Source organism: Nyctibius grandis, chromosome 17, assembly GCF_013368605.1.
Source record: "Nyctibius grandis isolate bNycGra1 chromosome 17, bNycGra1.pri, whole genome shotgun sequence".
NCBI classification, from domain to species: domain Eukaryota; kingdom Metazoa; phylum Chordata; class Aves; order Nyctibiiformes; family Nyctibiidae; genus Nyctibius; species Nyctibius grandis.
Genome location: NC_090674.1, coordinates 10001523 through 10020616, shown reverse-complemented (window position 1 = coordinate 10020616; position 19094 = coordinate 10001523). Strand labels below are relative to the sequence as shown.

Genomic DNA, 19094 nt, shown 5'->3' with positions numbered 1-19094 from the left:
GGTCCCAACACGTCCCTCCAGGAGCAATCTGCAACCCTAAAGCTGCATTAATTATCCTGGCTCCTCATGACACAGATGCAGGTGGGTAAACTGAGGCACGGCATGTGCTCTCCGCAGGACCAAGCTCGGCTGTGAGTGCCGTGATGGGAGGTCACTCTGGCTGCTTCCACCACCCTTTTTGGGGCTGACAAACCCCCCCTAGATCCCTCCAGCCCCCGGCTGGTGCCTTTACCCACGTGGGGATCCGCTGGCATCGCTGCAAAGGGGCTTTTGCATGACAAAGCCTCCGCCGGGACCCCCCACCCATGACCCCCCACCCATGACCCCCACCCATGACCCCCTCATTGTCCAGCTGAAGCTGCCAAATATTAGAAATAACCACCCCAGGGGCATTTCCAGGGGGGCGGGGGGGGACCCCCTACTCTCTGGCTGGGTTCAGGGGAGATGGCACCGGTGTCTCCTCCGCTTGGGTTAAATAACGTGCCCGGGCTGAGCATCCTCCTCTTGCCCACGCTGGGTTTGCCAGGAGGGAGGGAAGGGGAGGGACGAGCGCCTGCCAACACGGTAATAATTTTTTTTTCCTTAATTAGGGGAAGGAATAAATATAAAAGGAGGAGGGAAAGGGGAAGGGAAAAAAAAAAAGAGAGCCGAGGACACGGACACACACACAGAAGACTTTTCTCTCGGTGCCCGCACTTATGCCCGGTGCAGCTCGGTCCCAGCCGTCCTGCCAACCTGCTGCCACCCGCTGCCCCGGAGAAGCCGCAGCTCAGCCCCTCACCGGGGTCCCGGGGAGGGGAAAAACCCCCCAGCGCTGCCCTTATCCCACCCACCACGAAGAAGAAGAAGGACCAGCACGGGGCTGCCGTTATCCCCATCCCGAAGAAGGAGGGTCCCGGCGGGGCTGTCGCCGCGCACCGAGCGAGGTGGGATGCGGGGGAACGCGGTGGGCTCGGCCCGTGGGTACCCGCGGGGTGGGTGCGTGGGCAGCTGCCCGCTGCCGTACTGCGCTACTCCTCCCGCTATCCCGTTTCACCTCCGCGCTGGCACAGAGTAAGAGGCGAATCGATCCGGCGTGGGGATGCCGTGGGATGCAGGCACCGGGGGGGGCACGGGGCATCCTCCTGCCCTACAGCGGAGGATGCTCGGAGCTGGTGGTCCCCACCGTCCTGCTTCGGGGAGGTTTGTCCTTGTCACCGACCCCCCCGGGAGGACAGCATCGCTCTGCAAGTATTTTTTTTTAATGGCTCAGCTCGTACCAGCGCTGGCTCTGCAGGCTGAGGGGGGGTTTGTGCTGAGCTGGATGGAAAAAGGACTTTGGTGCTGCCAGGGCTTGGGGATAAGGGGGATTTTTGGGGCTGTTTCAGCAGCTGCTCCCACGGGACCCTTGTTTTGGGGGAGCTGCGAGAGGGGCTGGGGGTCCAGCATGGGTTTGGGGTGTCCCATCACGGGGGAGCTCACCCTGTCTGTCCTGCAGAGCCTCTGGATGGGTCCTTGTCCCAAGGAGGCTGCAGTTGGGGCAGCAGTGGAAAGGGAAACTGAGGCAGGGAGCTGGGCAGGAGCTTGCAGGGGAAAGGGAAACTGAGGCACGGAGCTGGGCAGGGGCATGCAGGGGTCTGGCTCCCCCCTCTCCTGCCTGGCCCCGTCGCTGCTCTCCACGGGGAAGGTTTCAGGGACAAAGCTGCCCCGTCCCGGAGGGGCTGGGGCAGAGCCCAGGGTTTGGGGTGGCTGTAGGGCGCTGACGGATCTCTTCGTCCTCCCCCAGATCTGCCAGTGTCCTGGTGCGGGGGATAGGAGGGGATGGGGGGAAATAGGAACATTTTGTAGGATTTTCATGGGTTTTCCCCACCGAGCGGTCCCAGCGTGACCCCCAGGCCCCCCGTGGGGTGCTCCGGGCTGGGGTAGTTTGCTGCAAACCCCTTCTCCTCCCAAAGCTGGAGCATTTCATCCCCGGGATAAAGGGGGAGCATCCCCTTTGGGGACAGCTTTTGGCCCAAGCCACCTTCCTCTCCCATCACGCTGACTTCTCCCATCTCAATCCAACCCAGAACCTGTTGCTCTTCCTTTTTGGGGTGGGAAACCCCCCCCTTACCCCAACACGGAGCGTTTTCCAGCTGCTGGGTGGGTGCGTGGCAGCGTGAGGGTGGTGGGGATGCTTTAGGGCTGCTTTAGGGCTGCTTTAGGGCTGGGTTTAGGGCTGCTTTAGGGCTGGGTTTAGACTGGGGACACTGGGAGCCCAGGTCCTTCCTTGGGGTGCCGTGATCTTGTGCTGGGAGCGAGGAGCTGAGTGCGCTGGTGAGGGTGCAGAGGGGCTTGGGAGCCCTGGCTTGGTGGGTACCACCTGAGTGGCAGTGCCAAGATCTGGGACAGTCGCCCCCTCCAATCCTCCACCCCACACTTCTCCTGCCCCACGTCGTGCCTCCGTTTCCCCCCCCGGAGCTCCACAGCAGGGATGGGTGTGCAAACCTTCACGTGTGCGTGCGACACGCTCACCCAGGCGTGCGTGTGCTCACGTGTCCCTGGGGTGTCCCTACGGGGTCTGCTGCCACCCCCACCCCTCCATGTGGGACCGTATCTCCCCAGGGACCCTCCCTGAGCTCCCCCGGACCCCTTGCTGCGGGCGGGGGGCACATCACTACATCCCAGACCTGCAACAAGGAGCCCCTTTCTCCCTGCTGGCATGGGGGGGCCGAGTGGGTCTGGCAGCCATCGGGACCCCCCCCCTTTCCCCCCACCTGCTTCCGGGCTTTTAAGCTCTGCCAGCGGCCGCTGCCAAGAGGCTGCCGGGCTCTTCCCGCTGTGCAGAATGCGGCCCTCCAGCCCCAGCCCCCTCGCAGGGGAGCCGGTGTGTCCCCCCAGCACTGCCCTGCTCCGGGGACCCCTCCGTGGCTGCACCCCACGCACACCAGGGGCTGGGACAGCTCACGGACACAGGGTCACTTTGTGGGACACCGACACGGCGGCAGCCACATGCGCGCGGGATGGGTGCGCACGTGGATGGGGACGTCGGCGTGTCCGGCTGGCCGGGGTGACAACGGGGTGTCCGAAGCCCTTTGTCAGTGGGGACAAGGCTGCTGGCTTGTGCCTGGAGCGGGGCCAGGCTCTGCCCGCGGCTGCTGACTCATTCTGCAGCTGAGCATCCCTGGAAAGCCACCGCTCCGCTGCCTGCCCTCCCCTCGGCTCGCTGCGGGCTGGCAGGGCACCTTGGCAGCCACCAGTAACTGTCACGTGGAGGGGACAAGGGGACCGTGGAGGAGAAAGCCCCTCTCTGGCCATCCTACCCTCCACCATCCCCTTGCAGCATCTCCTGCCTTTCACCCCAGACCAGGTGCCTCAGCCCCGAATCGCGCCGGCCCCGCGTTCAAGGAGCCTCCTCCGAAAGCGGGGCCGAGCTCAGGGGAGACAGAAAGATCATTCCCGTCCCAAAATAGATTTCAGCTCCATTTTCCACCTGGTTTCCCACGGAGATGGATGGCGCCGGCCCCGCCACTTGCGTGCGTGCCTGGGTCTCGGTCTGGTCTGTCCCCGGCAGCTCCTGAGGTCTTGGAGATGATCGAGGCCCACGAGCCGCCGCCATCCCCCCCTCTCTGAGCTTTTTGGCCGCCTGTCCCTAGTCCTGCTCCCAGCTTTTCCCTCCCCACGTGTGGGCTGAAGAATTTTCCATTTGTGGCAAATAGGGAAAAAAAAAAAACCCCAAACCCCAAAAATCCAACCCCAAACATGACGCCTGAGAGTCTCTTGCCATCACAGGACTCCAGGACCTCGGGGCATTGCCCACGGGCAGGGTGAAACTAGATTTAACCCTCTCCGTGCCCCATTCCTGGTGCTGACCCCCTGGTCCCAGGCACAGGAGGGGAGCAGACACCCACTTGCCCCATTCCTGCAGAGTTTTTATCACTTGAATTTCCTCCGTGGGGTTTTGTGGCTGCTGCCGGCCGCTGCCCGCGCCGCCGCGGCGCCTTGGGAACGGGAAGAAAAGGTCCCCGTGACAAAAGCCTTCCTCGCTTGGCCACCCCAGGGGGACGGCAGCCAGCCCCCGTGCTGGAGGCCGGCCATGGCCACTGAGCAGGAGCGATTTGTCTCTCACTCCAGAGTTGTGGGGCTGAATTCAAATGAAGCGGCCGGAGCAGAGAAAGCCCCTGGCTCGGCGCTGGCACCACGGCCGAGATCTGGGCAACTGGGTTTGGCCGCCTGTGCTGAGCTCCTGCTGGGAAGGGGGTGGGTGCCAGGGGCTGCACATGATGGGAGACGTCCACAGTGCTTGGTGCCAGGGGCTGTACATACATGGTACGTGGTGCCAGGGGCTGTACGTCCATGGTGTGTGGTGCCAGGGGCTGTATGTCCATGGTGTGTGGTGCCAGGGGCTGTGCATCCATGGTGCTTGGTGCCAGGCACTGTACATCCATGGTACATGGTGCTGGGGGCTGTACATCCATGGTGCACAGTGTTATGGGCTGTATGTCCATGGTGTGTAGTGCCAGGGGCTGTATGTCCATGGTGCCTGGTGCCAGGGGCTGTACATCCATGGTGCATGGTGCCAGGGGCTGTACATCCATGGTACCTGGTGCCAGGGGCTGTATGTTCACAGCCTGTGGTGCCAGGGGCTGTATATCCATGGTGCTTGGTGCTGGGGGCTGTACACCCATGGTGTGTGGTGCCAGGGGCTGTATGTCCATGGTGTGTGGTGCCAGGGGCTGTATGTGCACGGTACATGGTGCCAGGGGCTGTACATGCGTGGTGCGTGGTGCCAGGGGCTGTACCCACACCCTCTCCCTGGTGCGTTGGTCCCACGGGTAAGCTCCGGGAGCCCTGTTTGCAGAGGGCTGCAGGTGACGAGGACAGCCCCCCGCCAGGCTGGCCCTGGCCCCTCGAGCACCGCGGAGGTGCCAAACCCGCTTCTGTGCGTGCCCAAATCAGAGAGCTCATGAATTCAGAAGCTGTTCCGAGTCTCGGGGTCGCTGCGCTCCCGTCCCGGGGCACCGCTTGGTGCATCGTTGGGGAACCGCGCGGTGCATCCTCAGCACGGGGGGCTCAGGAGACCCCCCCCAGCCCCCCGGGGAGCCTCTGCAGAGGGGTGAGGGGGTATCGGGGCTCCCCTGCACCCTGCAGAGGCATCTCCCTGCATCCCCAGCATCCCCTCCGGATGGCTGCGAGAGGCCGTGGGCAGCCCGAGCGCCCCACGCCATGCCCGGTGTCCCCAGCGGTCCCCTGGGGAGGGCCGGGGGGCCGGTGGCAGCCGTGCTAGCCGCTGGGCTCTCCTTTCAGCTCGGGTCCCCAACCCTTTGTGCCAGGCAGCCCTGGGACATAATGGCTGCTTTGGCCAGCCCTGCTTTTCCCAGCCCGCGCGCGGGGAACCTCCGGCGTGAGCTGAATGGCAACGAGAAGCCCTCCTGCTCCTTCCCTCCCCCTCTGCCCCACGCTTTGTGTGTCCCCCCCTCACCGCCCCAGAAGCTCGCTGACCTCAACCCCCTCCTCACCCCCCTCCCTGTAACGCACACGTGCACAAGCACACGCGTGTGCACACCCACAGGCGTGCAGAAGCGTGAGCGCACACGTGCGTGCCCTCCTTGCACACTCGCCCCCCCCCAGGACTCGCTGCCTCTTCCCTGCCCCACACCAGCTATTAAAAAAAAACCTTTCTGAGGTTTTTCGCTGCGGCCCCGGCGCTGGCATCGCCTCCCCTCTTGCTGCTGCCAGGCTTTGGGCTCAGACTTTCCGTGCTGTCTTGGCCAGGTTGGGCTCTGCTTGTCCCCAGGGGACCTGGTGGGGCTGGGTAGGACCCAGTGGGGCTGGATGGGACCCAGTGGCACCCAGTAAATGGTCCCAGTTGCTCATGCTCTCCTTGCTTCTGTTAACCAGAGTATATTCCTCTTCTTCTCTCTCCTCTCCATCATCCAAGGGGCCAGTTTGGGCTCTGCTTGTCCCCAGGGGACCCGGTGGGGCTGGATGGGACCCGGTGGGGCTGGATGGGACCCAGAGGGGCTGGATGGGACCCAGTGGTACCCAGCAAATGGTCCCAGTTGCTCGTGCTCTCTCCTTCCTCCTGTTAACCATATTACTCCTCTTCTCTCTCTCCTCTCCATGATCCAAGGGGTCAGGTTGGGCTCTGTTTGACCCCAGGGGACCCGGTGGGGCTGGGTGGGACCCGATGGGGCCGGATGGGACCTGGTGGGACCCAGTGGCACCCAGCAAATGGTCCCAGTTGCTCGTCCTCTCTCCTTTCTCCTGTTAACCCGAGTATATTCCTCCTCTTCCCTCTCCTCCCCATCACCCAAGGGTTACCCGTGCCGGTGCTGCCTCTCCCATCACCTCATCCCCGCACCCAGGGGCTGGGGGTCTCTCCCCCTCATGCAGGGAAGGGAGATTTTTGATGCTGCTCTGGATTTTCAGCACAGCTGGTGGTTTTTCCTCCCCCCTCGCAGGGCAGAGGATGGCCTCAGCCCTCCCGCTGCTGCTGCTCTGGGTGTTTGTCCCCGTGGTGGTCCCGGAGGTGTTTGGTCCCGGCGATGGCACAGGTAACCCGGCATCATCAGCCGCATCCGCGCCGCTCCCTGCCCCGCTGGTGGGGGTCTGGGGAGGGGGGGGCACCCCATGGTGATCCCACTCATGGCTCCTCTCTTCTCCCACCCAGAGGACCTCAAGGCTCTGCAGGTCTCCATCCCGCGCCACCCAGCCCTCGACGCCGTGCTGGCGGGCGACATCACCATCCCCTGCCTCATCACCTACCTCGGTCCCCAGCCCACCGTGGGCACGGCCGGCCGCCGGGCAGTCCTGGGAACCCCCCGGGTCAAGTGGACCTTCATCTCCGAGGGCAAAGAGATGGAGATCTTGGTAGCCCGGGGGGCTAGGGTGAAGGTGAGCGAGGACTATCGCCTCCGCGCCTCCCTGCCCATCTTCCACCAGCGCTACACCAACGCGTCGCTGCTGCTCACCGAGCTGCGGCCCAACGACTCGGGGATCTACCGCTGCGACGTGCAGCACGGCATCGAGGATGGCCACGACATCCTCGACGTCAAGGTCAAAGGTACCTCGAGGTGGGGAGCGGTGGGATTTGGGGTGGGGGCGATCAGAGGTTCACCCTGCCAGGGTGCCTTCTCCTGGCTCTGCAAGCTTCTCCTGCACCCTGCAGAGGCACCCATGGGGGGTGGGGGGCTGCAGTGAAGGTGCACCCATGTGGGTGGGGGGCTGCTGTGAAGGTGCACCCAGGTGGGTGGGGGGCTGCTGCGAAGGTGCACCCAGGTGGGTAGGGAGCTGCTGCAAAGGGGTGCCCGGGTGCAGGAGCACCCATGTGGGTGGGGGGCTGCAGTGAAGGTGCACCCATGTGGGTGGGGGGCTGCTGCAAAGGGGGGCCTGGGTGCAGATGTACCCATGCAGGTGGGTGGTGCCATGAAGCCCCTCGCCCATGCCTGTGTCCCTGCCCCCAGGGGTGGTGTTTCACTACCGGGAGGGCTCCCTGCGCTACGCCTACACCTTCGCCGAGGCGCGGGAGGCTTGTGCCAGGATCGGTGCCCGCATCGCCACCCCCGAGCAGCTCTACGCTGCCTACCTGGGCGGCTACGAGCAGTGCGATGCCGGCTGGATCGCCGACCAGACAGTCAGGTGGGCACCGGCTCTCCCCCCCACATCGCCTCCCCTGTGCCCCCCTCCGCGAGTGCCCAGCCCTCCCCTGTGCTCTCCTGCCCCAGGTACCCCATCCACGCGCCCCGCGAGGCCTGTTACGGAGACATGAACGGCTTCCCTGGGGTGAGGAACTATGGGGTGGTGGACCCGGAGGACATGTACGACGTGTACTGCTACGCCGAGGACCTCCCAGGTGCCCGCGATGCCACCCCCACCCTCCATCCTTCCCTCCCCTGCTTTCCCTGCACTAACTCGCCCCCATAACCCGTTACAAACCCGGGTGACTAAGCCACCCCAAACCACAGGGTTTGGGCACCTGGATGAGCGCGAGCGCAGGGACTTGCAGCAGCCCGTGCCCATCGCTGGCCTCGGGGCTGGGGGATGCCCGGGGTGATGTGCCCCGGGTTGGGTTTGGCGTTGGCGAGGGTTTGGGGGTTTGGGCGAGCTCACGCATGCGCTGGGGTGCTGTGTGTCCTGCAGCTTGGGCACATCCTACGTGGCCGGTTGCACGTAGGGGTGGCCGGTGGCTCCTTCAAGCCCCGATGGGCCTCCTTGACGGTGGTTGGGGTGATGCCGGCCAGGCAGCAGGGATGTGGTGCAGGTCGCTGGTGTGCAGGACACGATGCGCTGGGACGGAGTGACTGGTGGGGACACGGGGGCTGGCACACCTTAGGGCATCGATCTCCAGCCCTTCTCAATGTGAAGTCCCACCACTGGGCTTGCAAGTCCACTTAGATACACCCCGTAGGGTGCGGGTTTGCTCCTCCGCGGTCCCTTTCATGGATGCTTTAAGGTTTCAGCTCTGTTTGCCAGGGCAGGTAGCCCACGTGGCACGAGAGCTCCAGCCGTGCCCGCGCCGTGGTTGTCGTGTGCATGTGTGAGGAACTGATAGGAATTAGCTGGGCTTGTTTTTAAGAGATTTTGTCTGCACTTATAACACTGTGCTCACCTCCTGGGGTCAGTTTTGGGCCTCTCACGACAAGAAAGACCTTGAGGTGCTGGAGCAAGTCCAGAGAAGGGCAACGGGGCTGGTGAAGGGTCTGGAGCACAAGTGTGATGGGGAGCGGCTGAGGGACCTGGGGGGGTTTAGCCTGGAGAAAAGGAGGCTGAGGAGAGACCTTATGGCCTCAAGTTGCCCCAGGGGAGGTTTAGGTTGGAGATCAGGGACAATTTCTTCCCCCAAAGGGTTTTCAAGCACTGGCACAGGCTGCCCAGGGCAGCAGTGGAGTCCCCATCCCTGGGGGGATTTAAAAGCCGTGTAGATGTGGTGCTGAGGGACGTGGGTTAGTGGTGGCCTTGGCAGTGCTGGGTTAACGGTTGGACTCGATGAGCTTAAAGGTCCTTCCCAACCAAACCCATTCTGTGATTCTGTGTGTCATTACAGAATCCCAGAATCAATGAGGTTGGAAGAGCCCTCTGGGCTCATCGAGTCCAACCATTGCCCTGACACCACCATGGCAACTAGACCAGGGCACTAAGGGCCATGTCCAGTCTTTTCTTAAACCCCTCCAGAGATGGTGACTCCCCCACCTCCCTGGGCAGCCCCTTCCAATGTCTAATGACCCTTGCTGAGAAGAAATGCTTCCTAATGTCCAACCTGAACCTTCCCTGGTCAAGCTTGAGGCCGTGTCCTCTTATCGTATCGCTGGTTGCCTGGGAGAAGAGGCCGACCACGCTGGACGTTCCCCCATCTCCAAGCCAGCTCCTGGGGTGGTGCAGCGAGCGGGAGGAGGTGCCCGTGCCCCCCTCCCCAGGCCCTGACGCCCCGTCTCCTTCCTCTCTTCGCAGGGGAGCTCTTTTTGGAGACGGCCCCAGACAAATTCACGCTGGAGGAGGCGGCGGCGCGGTGCCGGGCGCTGGGCGCGGAGCTGGCGAGGACGGGGCAGCTCTACGCCGCTTGGAGCGCGGGGCTGGACGCCTGCAGCCCCGGCTGGTTGGCCGACGGCAGCGTCCGCTACCCCATCGTCACCCCCCGGGAGCGCTGCGGCGGGGCTCTGCCGGGCGTCAAAACCATCTTCCTCTTCCGCAACCAGACGGGGTTCCCCGACGCCCAGAGCAGATACGATGCGTATTGCATCCGAGGTAAAGAGGGGCACCCACCACCCCCCCCCACCCATGGGTGCTCCCGGGCAGGGACCAGCGTGAGGTTTTTGGGGGTGCAGGTGCCCGGTGGGTGCTGGGTGCCGGCTCCATCCCACCCACGCGCTCCGGGATGTCCTGCGGGATCAGGATCGCCGCGTGCTCTCCGTGCTGCCATATCGCGATAGAGCAGGGGGGTTTTGTACCGTCTCAGTCGTGCATATCGACCTGCCGTGGTAGGATAGGGACGCTTTGCATGGGCTCCGTATCGCATGCCGATATATCGTGACAGAGGAGGGATAACCCGCATGGTCCCGATACTGCATGCTGATGTATCGTGACAGAGGAGGGATGCTCTGCATGGTCTCAGTAGTGCATGCTGATATATCGCGACAGAGGAGGGATGCTCTGCAAGGTCTCAGTAGTGCATGCTGATATATCGCGATAGAGGAGGGATGCCCTGCATGGTCTCAGTAGTGCATGCTGATATATCGCGACAGAGGAGGGATGCCCTGCACATCCTCAGTACTGCACACCACCATATCGCGACAGAACAGGGATGTCCCGCGTGGCACCGTCGGTCTGCGTGAGCTGCGTGGGCACGGCTCTGGGCTGGTTCGTCCCCCAGCGGCTGCCGCCCAGGGGGGCATCACCGGGTCCCTGCGGGCTGCTGGAGCCTGCGGGGCTGGTTTGGGGCAATATTGGCACAGGGCAGCGATGCGGAGCCGCCCGCGCTGCCGGGGACACGGGCGCCGAGGTGGGAGGGGACGAGCAAGGACGGAGGCTGGCAGGGGTGACAGGAGGGGGAAGAGCCGCTGCTTCACTCCTTCGTGGTCCCACATCTCTGTGCATCCCCTTGGGGCTGTGGGGACACGCTCTCCCAGATCAACAGGACACCACCTATCTCCGTGCCTCAGTTTCCCCATCTCTCGGCAGGATTAGGGTTAGGCAGGGTGGACCCGTCCCATGAATCCGCGACCCCCGTAACCCACTAACTCCCCACGCACGTCTGCGCTCCCCGAGGTGGGGCTGGGGGCTTGGAGAAGGTGGGGGTGCCGGTGTGCAGCGAGGTTTAGGGTCGCTGGAGGGGAAGCCGCTGTCGGGAAGGGCAGGGACCAGCCGAAAATGTTGCGAGGGGAAAATTCGGCGCTGCCTGGACGGCTGCCGAAGCCACGAGCCTTGTCCGGGTGGCTACCAGGGGGAGCCGGGATGGAGCCCGGCTCCGGGGCCAGCGTAGGTGGTGTAAATCAGCATCACCCTGGGGAAACAGGGCTCAGGATCCGGCCCCACTGCCAGCTCCAGGGGGGGTCCGATCCTGTCCCTACGTAGAGGGGAAAGGGGAGGTGGAGTGTCCCCGTTGGGGCTGTCCCCAGGGCTCCAGCATCTCTCTGCCTGTCGCGGCGCCACGACGGGGCAGTAATAAATATCCCGCTTTCTTTCTGCCCACAGAAGGGACAAACTCTATCCCTGAGGCTGCAGGAAAATCCCGAGCCCGAGAGCCCGAGGGCTTCCAGGAGATTGTTACAGTGGCAGAAAAGCTGGAGGAGCTGCAGCTGCCCAAAGCGCACGTGGAGATTGAGTCGCGAGGGGCTATATACGCCGTCCCTTTCTTTGAGGACGCGGAGCTGGAAAAGCCGAGCCCGTCCCCAGAAGACGCCCCAGGTCCAGGGACCTGGCACCCCCCGCTAGATACCTCCGTGTCCTCAGGTCACCCCCCCTCTGCCGCCCCTTTCCCCACGGCCCCCCGGCTCTCCCCGAGGCAGGCGTCCCGCGTAGCTGCGGTGTAAAACCGGGGAGCCCGTCCCCCGCGGAGGAGGATGGGGTGACAGGGACAGGCGGGCAGGGCACGAGCTGTCCCACGTGGGTAGGTCGAGCAGCTGCTGCGGTGATGCCAGGGCTGGGGTGGCAAGAGGAGACACAGGGACGGAGAGATCGGGATGACAAGGAGAGGTCGGAGGCACCCGTGGGTGCCCGGGTCACCCCAGCCGTCCCCGTCCCTTCCGTGGAGGGAGCACCGGGGCACCGGTGTCTTGGTGTTAGGGCTGTGCACCAGTCCCTGGTGTGGGGACATCAGTCTGTCCCTCCCTTGGCCGGGGTCGGTGCCAGAGAGTGTTTTAGCAGTGCAAAGAGCCGGAGAAGGGCGCTGGCAGCCAGAGGGAGAGGAGGCCAGGCGCAGCGGTGAGGGGCTGAGCGTGGCCTCTGCCCTGGGGAAGCCTGTGCCGGGGCTGGGCTTGGCGGTGGCCGAGCCGGAGCTCGGTCTGCCGTGGCGGTTCAGAGGGGACAATGCCACACGGGCTCGGGGCCATTTCTGTCTCCCTGTGCGTCTTCGTGCCGGTGTCACCCCCCAGCTCTGCCCGCCGCGGGCAGGGTCTGCAGCGCTGGCGGGCAACGCCGGTGCCCGTGGCCCCGCGCTCCGGCTGGCTCCCCGGTGCTGGCATCTCACCGCCTTTGTGCCTTGCCCTTTGCAGAGGAGGAACAGGGAGCAGCGCTGGGCAGGGACCCCGACAGCACATCGGCGGAGAGCCCGGGCGGAGGGCGAGACCCTGGCCAGCCCACGGAGCCCGACGGAGCCGCCGGCGCGCAGACGCTCTCCGTGGCCCCCACAGAGGCACCCACCAGCGCCCCGTCCCCGGTGGGGACCGCAGCAGGTGACACGGAGCCTCCCGAGGGGTTTCCCCGGCCGCCCAGCCCCGCCGCCCCCACATGCCACCCCGACCGCCCGCGGGATGCTGTGGGGCGGCCAGCCCACACCGCCAGCCCTGGGCCACCTGGGCACCGGGTGACATCGCCAACCGGTGCCACTTCTGCCACCTCGACAGACAGCCGAGAGCCTGGTGGGACCCCCCGACGTGGCCACGCGTCCGGCGGGGCGAGCACCCCCGTCCCCGCCGCTGAGGACGCCGAGCTCTCGGGTGACGTGGGTGAAAGCCCCGAGGTGTCCCCGCTGCCCCCCGCGCCCTCGCAGCTGCAGGAGGAGGTTGAGGAGCAGTCGGGGGCCCTGTGGCTCCCCTCGCCCGTGGCCCCGGGGGATGGGAGCACGGTTCCCATGGCGGAGGGGACAGCGGTCACACCACGGCACGCGGAGGTGCCGGCCACGGGAGGCGAGGAGGCTGTGCCGCGACCCCCGGGTGCCGACCGCGGGACGCCTGCTGCGTCTTCGGAAGAGGAGGAAGAGGAGGAGGAGGAGGAAGAGCAACCCACTCCCTCCGTTGCAACCGTGGAGGGTTTCCTTGCAGCCGTTCCCGGAGAACCAGGTGGGACCCGCAGGGATGGCCTCACCTCTCCCCGTCCTGGTACCAGCTCCGGGGTGACCCCAACGGGGACCCCCTTGGGGGACCCGACCCCCAGCACGGCCGCCCCCCTGCCCGCCCTCCCCACGGAGCGTGCCAGCGTCGGGGCGGGCGCCCGCTCGGGGCCCCGCCGTGCCACCCTCGCCCTCGGGGCAGCCCTCCTGGCTGCTGTGTGGTGCTAGAGAGAGCCAAGACCTTTCCTTCGCGCCGCGCTTCCCTCTGTCCGTCCGTCTGTCCGTCCGTCTCTCTCCTCTCAGCTGGGTAAGGGAAGGTTACAGGTCCGGAGAAGCACTTATTTGTCAAACAAATTGGTCCGAGCTCTGCATGCACTTAAACCTCTAGTTCTACTTCTGTGAAGTGTTTTAATGACTGTTTCCATGAAAAAAAAAGAGATATAATAATACTCAAATGAAGGCCCCAACCACCCCCCTCCTCTGACTAACTGTGATACTAATAAAGGGAATTAAAAGCTTTCTAGAACAATCATCTCGGCGAGCTCTTCCCTTCGTCCTCGCGCCCGCGTCTCTCTCCCACTGACGAACTAATCCCCCGTACCCGCGAGTCCCCCGGGGAGGGGGGTGGATGGGATGGGGTGCTGGGGTGGGTGACGGCTGCTTTGCACCCTCCATGTGTGTCCCCCCCCCACCCCAAGGCTGGGTCACCCCGTGCTGCCCCGGGCTGGAAGCTGCATGGTGGGAGCAGGGGGTGGGTTCCTATCCCTGGGGTCATGGGGGGCACCGGTGGGTCATGGGGTGCCAAGATCACCCTGCCTCGTGCAGCCCTCCATGGCCAAGCACCCCAAAGTCGTTACTGTCCCCCCAGGGAGCACAGCCCCCCCTCCTCCCCCAACACAGGGGCTGAGCTGGGCGAGCGGTGGGTGTGTGAGCTGCCACGGGTGGGTGTCACCCACCCAGACCCCCCTCCAGCCCCCACGCCGGGATGCCCCCAGCTCCGATGCCCCTTACAGCAGCCAAGCCCCCACCCCATCAGCCCTCCCGGCTCCCTGCAAGAGTGGCTGCAGCGGAGGGGACATCGCAGGGTCCCTGTCCCCCCGGTCTGGCAGTGCCCTCCCTGGTCCCATGGCACAGAGGGTGCTCCATGGTGGGTGGCCAGCCCTCGTGGGACAGTTGCCTTTGCCCTGGCAAGGAGAGATGCTCGGAAGGAGCCGTGTGTGTGGTGTTAGAGCCCTAAATAGCTCATCCCGCTCCAGGCTTCGGTCTGCTGGGGAGGAGCTGGGCATCCTGAGCGAGCCCCTGGCACCTTGCGGGGAGCTGATCGTGTCTGGGGACGGGCGAGGGTGGTGGCATCGTCCTTGGTGCAGCTCCACGGAGCCAAGGGCCATTAAATGGGCATCGTTAGGCTGGAGGGTGGCAAGGACTTTCAGTCTCTGCTGGCGACAGCCCTTAATCACGCTCTTGAGCACACGATGTGCTCCGGGTGCCTTAACGACCGTAACGGGCTGGTGGGGACGTACGGGTTGGGGACGGCGCCGGCTGAGTTATCAGCCCGGGCCAGGCTGAAGGTGACAACAGAGGGACAGACACCAGGCTCACCTCGCTGCCAGGCTGAGGACGTGCCGAAGGGTTTATCCTTTGCTGCGTCACCCCAGGGGAAAGCAGGAGCCGCGCCCGGGCGGTGGGAGCAGGCCAGGGGCTGGCACGGCAGCGAGGCCACCGATGCTGGGGGTGGGAGCATCCAGCTCAGGTCCCTGTGCCAAAGCCTCAAGCCCGGCCAGCTCTGTATCGGGGCGGCTGAGCTGGGAGTTTCCCATGAACCAAGGGCAGACGGGATGGCTCTGGGCATGTCACCGTGCGCCCACATCCTCCCCCTGCCTCAGGCTTGGTGACGGCTGTATCTGCTGTACCCTGAGAACTGGATTGTTTAGGAAGAGTGTGGGCAGCAGGTTGAGGGAGGTTCTCCTTTCCCTCTACACTGCCCTGGTGAGGCCACACCTGGAGTAACTGGGTCTAGTTCTGGGGCCCCCCAGTTCAAGACAGACAAGGAGCTACTGGAGAGAGTCCAGCGGAGGGTAGGAGATGGTCAGAGGGCTGGAGCATCTCTGCTGCGAGGAGAGGCTGAGGGAGCTGGGGCTGTTCAGCTGGAGAAGAGCAGACTGAGGGGGGATCTTCTCAATGCTCACAAATCCCTTCGGGGCGGGTGTCAAGGGGATGGGCCAGACTCTTCTCAGTGGTGCCCAGCACCAGGACAAGGGACAACGGGCACAGACTGAAACACGGGAAGTTCCATGTGAAAATGAGGAAAAACTTGTTTGCTGTGAGGGTGCCAGAGCCCGGGCACAGGCTGCCCAGGGAGGGGGGAGTCTCCTTCTCTGGAAATATTCAAACCCGCCTGGACTGACCCTGTGCAACGTGCTCTGGGTGACCCTGCTTGGGCAGGGGGTGGGCTGGGGGATCCCCAGAGGTGTCTTCCCACCCCAGCCAGGCTGGGATCCGGTGATCTGGTGATTGCTGTAGGATGCACACTGCAGAGATGAGGGTTTAACGATGGTGGGCACTACCCAGCTCCTCCCCATCTCGAAGTTCTGGCAGTGAGGAAGGCTCCATCCTCCCCATCGCTGAGCTCTGGCGGTGAGGAAAGCTGCGTGTGCCTTGCAGGTGGCTGCATCCCCAACCCCTGCCTGAACGGAGGGACCTGCACGGAGGACGGCACCCACCTCGCCTGCCTGTGCCTGCCCGGCTACGGAGGCAGCAGCTGTGAACGACGTGAGTCCCCCGGGTCCCACCACGGCCGCGCCGCCTGGTCCCCACCGAGCTCCCGCTGTAGCTTTGGCTGCTGAACCAGCGGCCCAGGAGACATAAATGTAGAGAAATGAGTTTTTTTGGGGTTTTTTTCTTGCTGGTGGGTCGGGCTCCATCACGCTGACCCTCTCCTCTCTTTCCCCTCGCCCCTCGCTGTGGCTCAGCGCTGAGGAGGTGCAGCCCCGGCTGGGACAGCTTCCAGGGAGCCTGCTACAAGCACTTCTCCACTCGAAGGAGCTGGGAGGACGCAGAGACCCAGTGCCGGCATTACGGGGGGCACCTGGCCACCGTCCTGACCCCCGAAGAGCAGGACTTCATCAACGGTACACGGCCCCTCCCCAGACCCCACTGCATCCCCCTCAGACCCCTGCCCGTGGGAGCCTCAGCATCCCGCAGCCGAGCCCTGACCCTGTGGAGCTGAACGAGAGGCAGACATAGGCTGGGGAAGGCAAAGAAAATAAAGGGTGAGGGGAATAAAAAGTAATATAAATTGCTCTAAAAATACTCTAAAATAGAGAGAAATACAATTTTTTTTTAAAAAAAAAAGGGAAAAAAAAAGAGTAAAGGAAATAGTTGATATAATGGATGTACCAGAGCGTAGTCAGATGTTCAATGGCCTCTTGGCTAGTGGGAGGTAGGGGAAGTGTGACAGATAGTGGGAGCACTGGGCTGGTGGAGGATGGATGGATGGGTGGACAGGCAGACAGATACACGGACAGAGATGGGAGCAGATGGGTGCAGGATGGATGGACAGAACGGGAGATTGTTGGATGTGGGCGAGTAAATGTGAAGGCAAAGCAACAACCTGCCTGAAAGGAGACGAGGAGGGAGAGGGGGGGAAGGCGGAGAGAGGCAGAGCAGGGGATGAGAGTGGCGGGGACGGGGACGGGGCAGAGAGTGGGGAGGCCTGGAGGGATGTGAGGGGGAAGGAGGAAGGGGCAGGGAGAGACCTGGCAGGGACAGGCAGGGACAGGCAGGGCCAGGGAGGAACAGGTAGGGACAGGCAGGGAAAGGCGGGGACAGGCAGGGCCAGGGAGGAACAGGCAGGGTCAGGCAGGGGTGGGCAGGGACGGGCAGGGACAGGCAGGACATGGGGGACACAGGGCTCTGCCGCCCCCTGCCGGCCACTCCCCGGGGGTGCAGGGCCGGGGGGGGACCCTCTGTGTCCCCCTTCGGGGCTCCCCTTATCCCCAAACCTCCCAGCACCACCACCACCCCCCCGCAGCGCTGGGGCCCCCCCCCCACCGCCCCGCACTCACCCCCACCCCCCAAACCTCCCCAAATTCAGCCTTCAGCTCCCTTGAGCCCCCTCCTGACAGAGGGTGCTGGGGGGCCCCGGCTGTGCCGCTCCCCCCCCCCAAACCACCCCCCCTGCCCCCCCCAGACCAGTACAGGGAGTACCAGTGGATCGGCTTGAACGACCGGACCATCGAGGGGGATTTCCAGTGGTCCGACGGGAGCCCCTTGGTGAGTGGGGCTGCCAGCCCTCGGGTGCCCCCCTGGGACGAGACCCCCCACCCTGGGAGAGGAACCCCCCCCCCCCAGGCACCTCCTCATCCTCCTCCATCGCTTGGGACCATGCCCCGGGATGGGTCCAACCCCGGGACCAGGCTTTGAAGCCCCCACAAAAGCCATTTGCCTCGGCCGGGCTGAGCATCCTTGGGGGGGCTGTAGGGCCAGACCCCCATATTTGGGGGAACCAGACCTCAGGATTTAGGGGAGCCAGACTTCAGGATTTGGGGCAACCAGACCTTAGGATTTGGGGCAGCCAGACCCCAGGATTAGGGGCAACCAGACCCCAGGACTTGGGGCAGCCAGACCTTAGGATTTGGGGCAACCAGACCCCAGGATTTGGGGTCCCAAGGCCATGCCAAGGGGCACGGAGATGGGACCTCATTCCTGACGGGGATGTCACAGTCAGGAGAATGCAGATGGGTGCACGCTGGTGCTGGCCCCCTCCTTTAAAGGGTGTGTTGGGGTGCCCCGTGCACCCCGTCCTGCCTGTCCCCCCCAAAGCTCTACGAGAACTGGCACCCCGGGCAGCCCGACAGCTACTTCCTCTCTGGGGAGAACTGCGTGGTCATCGTGTGGCACGACGGGGGCCAGTGGAGCGACGTGCCCTGCAACTACCACCTCTCCTACACCTGCAAAATGGGGCTGGGTAAGCTGTGCCCCCCCCCGCACCCCTTGCCCTGATGTGGGGGCTGGGGGCCCCCTCCATGACCCCAAAATGGGGGTTCCCACCATCGCCGCAGTGGGGAAACGGGACCTTTGGCTTGTTTGGGGTTTATTTGGGGCATTTTGCTGGAGTTTGGGGGTGCCCATCCGTGGCTGGGTGCAATGCCCCCTTGCCCCCACCCCTTCAGTGCAGTGCGGGCCCCCCCCCGCCGTCAGCAACGCCCGCGCCTTCGGCAAACCAAAGCAGCGCTACGAGATCGGCTCCATCACGCGGTACCGGTGCCACCGCGGCTTCGTCCAGCGCCGCTCACCCCTCGTCCGGTGCCGGGAGGATGGGACCTGGGAGCCCCCTCGGCTGGCCTGCCGCCCCGGTGAGCACAGGGCACCCCCAACTCCCCCTAATATCTCCCTTTGGGGCTTTCCCTTCACCTGGGGCTTCTTGTGTCCCCCCCCAGGCTTGGCTCAGCCCCACGATGACTGAATGAGTCCCCAGGGCAGAAGCCACCACCTCCCCGGGGTCCTGGAGCCAGCGTGGATGGGGATGGCACCAGGACTCCAGCACGGACCCCGGTGTGGCACGAAACCTCACTGCTGGGCGTCTGCCTCCTTGTTTGTTTTATATCTGTACAAAGAAATCCTAATAACTAAAGATCCCCCCCGAAAGGAACCGACCGTGACCCAAAACGTAGCACAAAAGGGGTGTTTTGTTCTTGGAGTCAAAATCAAGGTGGGGGACCGCGGGCAGGTGATGGCATTGACACGCCAGTGCCACCTCCAGCCCCTTTCTCCCACCTCTGGCCCAAGGGTCCTCATCCTGTGACACCCCAGTGAGGGGTGACACGGGGATGTCCAAGCTGTGCTGCAGCTCAGCACCCATCCCGGGGTGCAGGGGGGCTTTGGCACTTCCCAGGAAAGGCAGAAGTTGCTGCTGCAGGCTCGGGGTGGGTACGTGTCACCCAGACCCCCCACCCTGTGCTTCTGTGGGTATTAAAACCAGTAAATGGATGGTGCGGAGCGGTGGCCTGGTCATTTGAGGCTGCAGAGCCCCAAAACGGGGAGCGTGGCAGCACCCACCAGCGCTGGAGAGCCCCTGGCACAGCGACGTCCCCAGGGACCCCAGAAACAAGCACAGCCCAAAGTGCCCCCACACCCCTGCGGCGTTGGGGAC

At 64.3% G+C, this 19094-nt stretch overlaps 1 protein-coding gene across 1 annotated transcript; it reads left to right on the top strand.

The window, feature by feature from the left end:
* The first annotated feature begins 6430 nt into the window (after positions 1–6430).
* BCAN (brevican) lies at positions 6431–18407 on the top strand. The gene is given in 16 exon segments (XM_068415129.1): positions 6431–6515; positions 6632–7024; positions 7425–7599; positions 7686–7813; positions 9409–9702; positions 11149–11441; positions 11444–11563; positions 11856–11877; positions 12168–12347; positions 12519–12953; positions 15605–15712; positions 15913–16071; positions 17133–17215; positions 17765–17909; positions 18115–18297; positions 18382–18407. Coding segments are annotated over 16 exon segments (2829 nt in total).
* The last annotated feature ends 687 nt before the right edge of the window (positions 18408–19094 follow it).